The sequence below is a fragment of the Drosophila yakuba genome, chromosome X (assembly GCF_016746365.2).
Source record: "Drosophila yakuba strain Tai18E2 chromosome X, Prin_Dyak_Tai18E2_2.1, whole genome shotgun sequence".
Classification (NCBI taxonomy): domain Eukaryota; kingdom Metazoa; phylum Arthropoda; class Insecta; order Diptera; family Drosophilidae; genus Drosophila; species Drosophila yakuba.
In genome coordinates, this window is record NC_052526.2 from 18,983,609 (window position 1) to 18,995,138 (window position 11,530).

Below are 11,530 nucleotides of genomic sequence, written 5' to 3' on the forward strand. Positions count from 1 at the left end.
TACACAAAGGGTCATAATGGGTTAATAGCTTTACAGTTTTATAATGCAATTCAATTGAGTACAATTAGCATAAATAATTAGTTTAAAGCAGATATGCAAAATGTGGAAAATTTAGTTAATAAACAAGAGAGTTGCTCGCCTATCAGATACCCGTTACTCAGCTGGTTAAAGTTACTATGTTATGCAAACAACAAATACTCAGAAACAAGAAGGAAACAAATGTTTTGGTGTCAATGTTACATTAATTTAATTTGCATCTCGCGTTTACACAGGTTTGAGTTGAGTCAATTACACGACAAGAAAAAAAAAAAACAGTGGGGCAAATAAACACGTTGGTTCTTTCGTTCCGGAAAAGAAATCAGGAGGATGAGGAGCTCTACAACTTGCTCTTGATCTGGCGCAGAATGGGGTACTTGTCGTGACCGGTGCAGCCGCCGCGGAAGTCATCGAAGCTCAGATCAACAACGGCAATGCCGCCGAGTCCTTCGCGCTTCACATACTCCGCCTTGATGGCCGCCGTATCGGGATCCTCGTAGCCCACCCAGACACCATTCTCACCGCTGTCGTCGGCGGAGCGGTAGGCATAGCTGCCAAAGCGCTTGGTCGGATCGCCCACCTTCCTCAGCGGACCATCGGCGCCCTTCAGATGCTGATTGGCGGGATTTGGCAGCTTGGCGCACACCTCCGGCCAGCTGAGCAGTCCGGGAATCTGGGTTTGGGTTCCGGCCGGTGCCACACCATCAGCCTCAACGACCGGCGGCAGTCCAGTTAGTCCCGAATCTTTGGTCAATTTCCAGGCACGTCCATAGGTGGCAATGGCCACGTTGATCTTGGCGGACGGAGCACGGTTTCCGGTCCAGTATTTCACCTGGTAGTTGACATTGAACTCCGGATTGCGCTCGTTCAGCTCGTAGATCGGTGCCGGGTAGTCGGCCACCTCGTTGTTGCGCTCGGGTGTCTGGAAATCGTAGGCGTGCAGGTTCACGTAGTCCAAGTTGTTGATGATGGCGGGCACATCGAAGAACACTACATCAGATAATCAAAAAAAATATATACTAAATTAATAAATATGCTGGGATTACATAATCTGCATAATCTTAAGTTTCAAACAAAATATAATAGGTAGTAACAAGGTAAGCATTTATGTTTACTCACGCGAAGAGTTCACATTGGGCAGGACACTGAGACCCAGGATGTAGCCATCGGGACGGAAGGCGTTCTTCAGTTCGCGAACGAGGGCGGTGAAGGCCTCCTTGTGCTCCTCGGCCTTCTCGTCGACGACGTGATCACCGCTGAAGATCTTCTTGAATCCCTTCCAGAACTTGCCAATGCTGCCGTGCACCTTCTTTGGCTTGTTCTTGTTGAACTGCCAGCCGAGATCGAGGCCATCGAAGCCGTAGGTCTTCACCAGCGAGTGGGCACTGTTGATGAACGGAATCCTGGCATTGCTGCTCTCCAGCAGGGTCAGATACTTGTTGTTCTCGGGATCCACGGCATCCTTGTCGCCACCCACGCTGAGCAGAACCTTGAGGGCCGGGTACTTGCGCTTCAGGCCAGTCACCTGGCGGAACAGGCTGCTGCCCAGATCCAGATCCAGCTTCTCATTGTTGCTGACCAGCTTGTTGCTGGAGGGATTGATGCCGGCATATCCGTAGACCAGATGGGTGCAGTACTGCAGGGCGGGCTCCAGATCGCTCAGGATCAGCTTGGAGAGACCTATAGTAGTTCATTTTGGTTTAGGGGAATTATGAAGTATTTTCAAAAGACAGTAACTAATTATTATACTACTGCTAAGGTAAAAACACTGAGGAAGTCAATAAATTGAATTGTTGTTCACGAAAAAAACATGTGTTAATTTTATTTCACTTTATTTCCAGTGAATCCTCGAACGACAGCAGAAAACTTGAGTGTGCTAAAATAAACTCGGTTTGCATCACCAATTAGCGGCTTGGAGGTGGCACTTGGTGGTCATGAATCATCATCCACGAACACCCGATGCCAATTTCAATTAGTTCGAGTTTTTAGCTCGGTGTGGGCTTTCCTCTCTATATGCAATCTACTCAAATTGGTTGCAAAATTTCCCCCGTGTGATCTTGTGACCCGTTGCCAATTATCAGCAAAAAGTACATAGTTTTATGCTTTTAGCATGTGCCTATGAAAAGTGAAAATCATCTAATTGAATTGAGCCCGAGGAGCGCACTATTTCTTCGTTTCAAAATATATATAGTATATATATATACACTTTCCTGCCAGCGATAACCCCGATTCTTATCAACTATATATAGCAAAGAATGAAGTACAAGTGGGACTTACCCTCGCGCACAAAACTGCTGCCGTCGTAGTAACAAAGTAGATGATGAGATCCGGCGGCTGAAATCTGGCCAATGGCCAAAGATCCCACCAGAAGGGAGAAGAGGGCGTAGAGCTTCATTGCTGTAAATAGGAGAGTGCAATTTTATAGAAACTGTAGACAGTCGGAAAGTTCCAGAAGAATCATAATATGTGTGAGATTTAAGAACTGTATATGAAATCTTAGGTTGCTTGCAGGCCTGAAAGCGTTTTCTTAACATTCTGTGATTTTGTATTCAAAAAGGTTTAAAAATTAATATTCTTGAAAAACCATTAATAGCTAAGTTCAGCAACGTAGAAGTGAGAACAAGCTGTTTTTCCATATTTAATAAAAACATCATTAGAGAATCAAACAAATGGATTTCTGAAGCGAAGCTTAGACTAAATCCCAGATTATGCAAAATGTAAATCAAAGAAGTTATAGTTCCAGTTCCAGGCCATAAAGAATACACACAGTAACACACAAGGCACAGATCTCAGAACACAAAATACAAAAAAAAAAATAAATTTCAAAAAAAAAAACAAGTAATATTAGAGTGACTCCACTGACTTGTTGTGCTCGCATTAAAGGTAAAACTGAAACTGTTCGCCGGCGGAGGTGATCCAAACTTTAAGTGAACTCGTTGAGAATACGAAATACGAAACCGGGCAAGACGAAGAGGGGGCAGAGCGCGAGAGAGCGATGAAGCTGCGGAGGAGGAGGAGGAGGAGAGAGCGCAAAGCGAGGGCAAAGCGAACGGAACGCAGCGAGAATAAAACTCGGCTTGGAAATAAGATCGGAGCAAATAGAGGTATATATGTGTATAGATAGAGAACTTTGGCAAACAAAAACAAAAAAGATTGGAAATAGAAAGAGGGGCGACTGAGAAGTACGCATTTTGATAAACGATAATGATCTTGTGTACGGTGGCTGAATTTCAATTGACTTCGAGAGCTTCGATCGCCACAATCATCGCAGTGTAAATAACCTTCACCAATTTGGGCTGAAAGTTTGTGTTTCTAGCTCTCCAGTTAATCACTTGCTGAAGATCACTTAAATCTTTCATTAAATGCATTTAAAGTGGATGTAGTACTTCAAGAATGAGTCATATGTATAATTAGAACAAAACTTTATAATTCAGTATAAATAAGGTTCAAAGTAATTAACCAACTGATTTAGCTATATATTCATTTAACGAAAAGGACACTTGAAGCCTAATCAGTACCAATAAATGGCTAATATATACCAGGGATCAATGGCAAAATGTGTGCTGGACTAATTAAATTATTTGTTGTGCATTTGATGTGCCTTAAACTACAATTTATAAACGATTCGTTTGAATAGCTCGTTATCTCCTTTGAAAGCAGTAATTAAATCTAGCTCAGCCGCAGAAATTTCACCAAAGCCACAAAGCCTGGTTGATCTGCTCTCGTTTTTGATTTTCTCTATTAAGTGATTAAGTCTGTGTCATTGTTGTAATGAATTTTTGCTATGTGCTTTTTTGTTTCTTTTTTTCGATTTTTTTTTTGTAATTTGATTTTTTCTCTGGCAGAGCCTGTTTTTTAGCCACCACCCCCCTTTTTTGTGATGTGATGTGATGTCATCGTTGCCGGGAATCGCTCGAGCAATTATACAATCAGGCCAACGCGTCGGGCATTATTAAAGCTATATTCACTGTATATATTCACTGTATATATTCACGGTGTGTAGGTAGATAGATACTCGTATATCCCCATTAAAGCGACGCGACAGCAGCGGCTTTATTTGTTTATTTTTGAATTTTCGATGGAGGAGGGAGGATAAGCTGGCGAAGAGCGAAATAAAATATCATATGGCGCATATAAATCGCAAATTGACAAAGTAAATGTAACTTCCACGATTTCGCCGCCTGGCCTTTGCTCCATTAATTTGTGTAAAAATTGATTTTAATAAATAAACACTGTCGGCATTGTCGCCTTCGCCATCGCCATCGCCATCGCCTTCGTTTTCGTTTTCAATTTCGATTTGGATGGTTCAGTTTGTTTCAGTTCGGTTCTCAAATGTTTACTCTTGGCATCGCCTCGCCAATCGGTCGACTTTATCAATTTATGTCAGCGGCCAGAGAGGTCAAACACACATACAGATACAGCTACAAACACAGATACAGCTACAAACACAGATACAGATACAGATACAGCTACAAACACAGATACAGATACAGATACAAATACAGATACAGATACAGATACAGATAGATGATAGGGAGCCCGATTTGGGTCCGTCTCTAGTCTCATATTTAGTTTTAATTTGCTGCCCCATCTCCCGGCTTTTGGTTCAAGGGACTTATTTGCTTGGGGCGATTTCGACTGCTTTTTGGGGCTTGGCTTTTTGGCTTTTGGGTTGGGCCTGCTAATGGGTTGAGTGGCTCACTGAATGTCAACGGCGATGGGATCGGGCTTGTGACATTGGTTACTCAACGGATTCGTTTTTTTTCCGCATCGGTTTTACACCCATCAAGGGCACTTCAGTTCACGGATGCTTTCCGGGGAATGTTTCATCTTTTATATATATTTAATTTACTCAATTTACATTGCTGGCCCGAGAGTATGCTGCATTTTTGCATTGGAATTTGTCAGAAAATATGAAATCGAAATGGCCGTAATTTAATGAAAGCCATGCTCGAATAGTGCATACCCTTTTCAGTGCAGCGTTTCACTTTAATTGCCAAAAATTACACTAAATGCCACACAGTTTGTTGAACTATTAAGTGGGCAATGTTCCAGCAAAAAGCATTGCGTAAATAAACCAATTAATTGTCCAAACTTTAGCATTGTGTATTGTGTACTTGTCCTTAGGCAGCGGGTATGTAAAATAAAAAAACAGCCCATATAGAAACCAATTTATTTGCCACGCAAATTCGCAAACAAAGTGCCGAGGTATGTACTATTATATGTATAGTACGAGTATTTGGTGCACATATTTGAAATTGTAATTAAGCCCACCTTAATCAAGTGTTCCAAGGACGAGGGGGTCGCGGGGTGTGCAGGCCAGGTCAAACAAACAATAATTAAGTAACAAAAATACTGCCTTCTGCAAATACCGCGAATTAAATATATATATATATAAAAAAAAGAGGCGACAATGAGCAATGATTTAACAATAAAATGCAATAAAGAGCTGGGATCGTGGACGATTCGATGAATTTTATTTATTTTTGTTATTAAACGTGTAATCAGTGAGAAGTAAACAATTAAAAATGTTTCACGCGCTCGCAATTCCAGTTTTATTTTTATTTCACGCCTTCTCACTCGCTCTTTTTGCACTTTTGCGGAAAATTCTGTCTGTGCTTGTGGGTGTGTGTAATTTAAACCAATTAAACACTCACCAAATAAACAAGCATCAACAAATTCCCCCAGCCCCCCCCCCCCCCTGCGGCCACCCCATCCCTCTTTTCCACACAGATTTTCCCACGTAAGTATGATTTACAAAATGGCTGCGAGCCGCAGAAATAAAGCCAACTGAAATGGCAAAAAAGTGCGCCATAAATAAATTTAATACACAAATAAAAGGAGTGAAAATGATAATCAATGACCTGCGATAAATGAAAAATGAAACAAATATGGCGCGGAAAATGAAGGGGAAAAGCCACAAAGGAAACTCGAGCAACAATCGAGAAAAGAAACACGAAACTCCATAAAACAGCAGCAATGTAATCCCTTGAATCAAGTTCCGCGAGAGGTTTAAAAAAAAAATTCAGAAATTGTGCAAAATAAAACTTGAAATGTGAATAAAATGCAGTTGCACAAAAATGGACAAAACTCTGTTTAAATTGACTTCAACATTTCTATGGACCATTTTAAATCAATTTATTGTTTGTTGATTAATGTGCCTTTGAACATACACGACTTTGGTTAATCATTTTTGCACAGATACCATTATTTACCAGTAAAATTCTAAAATCCCGCCTCTACCCCTAAGTTGAGTAATAAAAATATTACATTGTTAATTCGCTTGCCATTGTGGGTTTGTCATAAATCGATTAATTAATGTTCAGTCGGTGGTTGTTAATTTTCCCGCATTTTTTTGTTCTGTATTTTTTTGTTGCCTTTTTGTGATGTCATTTTTGTTTTTTTATTATTTACTCTAATTAAATGTGCAGCATATTTGAAATGTCCGGCTCTGACATTGAAATTAATCGTTTCTTTACCCCTCTTTTGTTGCAATATTATTTATATTTTCGCAGCAATTTTTCAGCGTTTTATTTTCCACTTTCGAAAGCTGACAGAAATATCGACTTGGACTTACAGCCATTTCTGTTGCCTTCGCCTTCTGTCATAAATCCAGCGACAAAATAAAAATTGCATAAGGAATAAGAATACGGAAAAAAGTGGACGGCAAAGAAAAATACACAAAAAATTGCAAATAAAATTACGTGAAACAGACGCAGACGATGCTGGCGACAGCAGTCGGAGAAACACACACACACACCCACACACATACACACACACACACATATACTTGCACATAGATATATAAATATATATCCAGGACATTCGGCTTATATACGTTTATGTATTTTGCATGTCGCCTAACTTATATTTGTTTGTTTCGCCTCTTTTGCCTCATTTCTGTGCGCTTTTTATTTTTTTGTGACGTTTCGGGATCATTGCATGGCTGAAAGGCAGAAATGGCGAGCATGGGTTAAGGCGCGGGGTCAGAGGGTTAAGGCTGGGCCCGGCATAAAGTCAATGATGCACAAAACTACGAGCACCAGCAGTGGCAACAATGAAAACGCAGAACAGCACCCATTACAAAGGGCTCGAAATACCCTGTAAAAAGTGATGTTATAAAATGTTAAGATTAATAAATGGGTACTTGTTTTTAAGCGATATTTTTTGTTGATTTAAATATGCATTTTAGCTTAATCAATTTAGTTTTCCCTTGCAACTTATATGTTACTTGGTATCATTTTGTGTAATATTGAATTTTAAGCTGGGAACCTCTTTTTCCAAGCTTTCGAAAACCTTTTGCAGTGCCTTGCCAATATGCTTGATCGATACCCTGTGGTATCGCCACAAAGGATATGGCATCTGCATATGGCCACGCGGAACAGAGGCAGTTTCTCCCGAATGTTCTGGGCACGTGCACATTGCGCATACGCCCCATCGCACATGGAGGGAACGGAAGGCGATGGAAATTGCTTTATCATATATGTATATGCATAAATATCTGAAAAATATTGTTTAATGCCGCAGCCGAACCCACAACGTATCGGTATAAAGGAGTGGGATAATGGATTAGCCGGAGTACTCGTACATACGAGTATACGGAAATCTGGAACCCCCACTGAATGTCAATGGCTGGCCTGGTCCCTAAGCAATTTTGATCGATGACTTGGTCGCTGGCTCACGCACTAAACTGATTGACTGACTGCCTGCAGCAGCGATTGACTGACTGAGTGCCTGACTAACTGACTAACTGACTAACTGACTGACTGACTAACTGACTTACTGACTGACTGATGGACCGACGAGTTTTCTTCCCTAACAAATGATGTTGGCATGCCGGCAGTCAAGACAAAGGCTTCTGGCTTCTGGCTCCTAGCTTCTGGTTCCTTTGGTCATATCTCAGCTACAGCCAGTGGAAGGAGGGAAAAACTTTTTACCCAGATTGCCTTGGCCATAAAATAAAAAAAAAAAATAAAGAAGGTCACTGGATAGCACGCATAGATAAGCAGCGATGTCGAAAGTTTTGATTGAAATTAATAATTTCCAATTGGTATTTTAGGCGGCACTTTCTGCTTATCGCCCTGCTCCCCTGCGTCCTGATCTCTCCGAGTGCCAGAAGTTGTCAATTTGTGCCAAGTCTGTTGCCCAGCAATACATCTCTCCATTTCGTCCTTCTCCTGACACTTTTTGCTGCTCTGGTGATGGCACCTTGGTGAAAAGCTGTCATATATCAGGTGCTAACTTATTCAAAAATATATATACTATAGAAAATATACTTAGTAGTTTTAGAAAACCGCAACGAAAAATAGTTTTTAAATATGAAAAGTACAAATATTACAGAAATTTGTTCAGGTCTCCGATCGCTTCACCACTGTGGTGCCACCTCCATTTCCTTTCGACTATAGACTATCTAAACTAAAGTCTAAATATCCTGGCACGCCTGAATTGCTGTCTCCTCCACTCTTCCCCTTCCCCTTTCCCTCCTTCGGCCTTTGTCGCTCTAGTTGTAGTTGTAGTTGTAGTTGTGTAGAAGGCTCCACTGCCTCTGGATGGACGAAAGTTTCCATTGGTTTTGTCTGCTGTCCCCCATCCGCTCATCTGGGGCGTATAGCCGGATATCGAGTCAGCAATCCTCGCTCTCAGTCTCGGTTTCAGTTGCTGCTGTCGCTGTTGTTGTTGTTGTCGCTGTTGTTGTTGTTGTTGTTGCTGTTGTTGTTGTTGTTGTTGCTGTTGTTGTTGTTGTTGTTTATCGTGACATATTTGCGGGGCGGAAAAGTGAGGAGAAGGGAAAAGCGACGAGGGCGGGGAAGGAAAAGCAGTGAAGCTGCCTGCGGAAGTATGCTTTTCTTTGGCTTGTTTCCTGTTGCCGGCTGCGAGCTTCAGTTTGCTCCTGTTGCAGTTTCATACACACACTAACACACACACACACCCATGCAAACATCTCCATCTCGATTTCATTTGCTTGCTGCTTAGAGGGGGAGCAATGCAGTGGGGATACTACTCCACTGTCCGTAGTAGGGCATTGAAAATTTCCAATCAAATTCAGTCAGCGTGAAACCAGAAATTTCGCCCCAACGCAGTTCACGCTGCAGTTCTCAAGATCCTTAAGGGGGCCGAGCCATCTACATCTACATCGGCATCTACATTGGCATCAACATCGACATCGACATCGACGTCGAGAACCGCAGGAGCAAAAGTTTTCCATCCAGCAAACAGCAAAACACTTCAAAAAATGGCGCACTGCATAAATTTCTATTTGCATTTTCCCCCTAGCAGCCAAAAACACAAAAAATAAACAAAAACAAAAGAAAAACAAAACAGAAATTGCTGCAAAATATTTCGCTGCGAATGAAACAGAATTGGGGGAAAAATACAAGCAATTATAAGGTGATAACCCTGTGATCGGCTAACGAAGGGTTAAGCCACTGAACTTTTGAAACTGCCTATGGATTTTGCTCGTTCCACAAATACTTGGCCTTAAAGTCATAAAAGTTATTTTGTTCTATATTTATTTAAGATGTATTCAATTTCTCTACAGTTTAGTCCAATTTTCACTCTGATTTTTGCATTCAAGGCCGAAGGTGGAAAACCTTTTTCCCATTTTCCAAGCTTGAAGCTTGCTTTGCCAATTTGCAGTTGCTCTTCGGTTGGGAGCCACTCACAGATACGGCTGCCTTTTGCGGTTGCAGCAGCTTAGCCGATTAACCCATGGAGCCGGCAACTTCTTTGTTCCCTCATTTTTGCATCTATCAATTCAATTTGCAATCGCACCCCCACTGATTCCAGTCGATTGATCGCCCATCTTGAGATTTGCTCATCTAATTTCAGATGCAAGCGCATTTTTGCCGCCTCGTCAAAGTCAAGCTGCATATTTTCGGTGCGGCCAACTGTGCGTATGCGCAATCAAGTCGCTGGCAGGGCAAAAAGGCATCAACTGCTGGCAACAGAGGAAACTTAAGCAATGACCATTCATTCTGCTGCACTGACTCCTGCCTGGGAGCTATACCCCCCTACCCCCTTCGAAAGATGCATTGCAATTGTTTTCCCTTCTCCCGTTTCCCTTCTGTTATTCCTGACTTGTTTTTTATTTCCCTCCTTTTTTTTCTTTTTTTTCACTGCTGGCAAACGCTGGCAACGATTTTTCTTCCACTGCTCCTTTGGCGGAGCCATTACTTTTGCTTTAACTTGCACTTAGCCGCTGACAAAGCAGCTGCAACTGGTTGAGAGCAGCTCCAGGGGCATTCGAGGAACGGGCTATTTTGGGGCGGACCATGTGCATCATTACTCTTGGCAGGCACAGGCGAGCGCATGAGTTGACAACTCCAGTGTATTGGCTGCCATTTCTGGGCAGCACAAGAAAAGACAAATATTGCACATGTCATTCGACGTGAGCGAGTATGATGAGCTCGATGAACAGTACAAAGTACCATTGCAATCACACAGATTCTTTAGATATGTATTGTACAATATAAGAATTCAGATCGAGGTAAATTATAATTCCAGAATTCAGATCGAGGTAAATTATAGTTCCAGAATTCAGATCGAGGTAAATTATAATTCCAGAATTCAGATCGAGGTAAATTATAATTCCGGAATTTAGATCGATATAAATTATAATTCCAGAATTCAGATCGATTATTATCGGAATTATAATTCCATTCCATTTACTGCATTTTAGATCACCTTTTTGGAGTACCCTTCACATATAAGGGTATGAAAACAATCAGGCAATCTTGGGGAATCTTGAAAGAATTTCCATTACAAGCATCTGTTTCTGGGCAAGCATATTTCAAGCTAGATTTACCGATAGTCCCAGTTCTCTGCCTTCTCCATCACCTTCTCTCTTTCAATCTCTCTCTCTGTCTTTCTCTCTCTCTCTATCTCTCTCTCTCTCTCTCTCTTTCTCTCTCTCTCTCTCTGTCTCTCTCTCTCTCTCTCTGATGCGTTCTCCGCTGCGATTGCCTTCTGAATTGACAACTCCGAGACGACTTTGGGGTATGACTTATTCATGTCAACCGCTGACAAACGGCGTCGAGAGCTGCCGATGAAGGGGATCCTTCGAGGGGGGTCCTTCGAGCAGGCTCCTTCGAGGAGGAGGGGGCTGCGGGCTGTCAGGAGGCCCTTCAATCAGGTGCAGATGCAGCGGAGGGAGGGAGGCAGGGAAGGAGGGAGCTGCAGGAAACGTTTGCCAATGCCATTTGGCGTTGGCATACTAATGAACTGTCACACGCACAAAACCGCCTCAGCCTGTTTTAGAGGTTTTGAGGTGATGTCTCCCCCTCCCCCTCCCAAATCCCCAACTCCCCAACTACCCAAGTTCTCCAGTTCTAACTCATGTCTCTTTCTGCATCGCCTGTTGCCGTCTCTTTCGCTGGCAGCGCTCTCGTCTCAAGTGCCCATATATCTTTCAGGCAGTTGGGCGCTTAAATTACACTAAATCACAGCCAAACAAATTGAATTTTAAGTTGGCCATAGAAAAACCGCAATGCAGCCG

The 11,530-nt window shown here is 42.2% G+C and overlaps 1 protein-coding gene across 1 annotated transcript; it reads right to left on the reverse strand.

Moving 5' to 3' along the window:
- Window positions 1–222: 222 nt before the first annotated feature.
- On the reverse strand, window positions 223–3,040 carry LOC6525961 (chitinase-like protein Idgf4). The gene is made up of 4 exons (XM_002101745.3): window positions 2,900–3,040; window positions 2,314–2,433; window positions 1,156–1,716; window positions 223–1,026 (listed from the first exon to the last, which is right to left on the reverse strand). Exons 2-4 carry the CDS (start codon window positions 2,429–2,431, stop codon window positions 377–379), a joined length of 1,329 nt encoding a protein of 442 aa, XP_002101781.1. The 5' UTR covers window positions 2,432–2,433; window positions 2,900–3,040; the 3' UTR covers window positions 223–376.
- Between the last annotated feature and the right edge of the window lie 8,490 nt (window positions 3,041–11,530).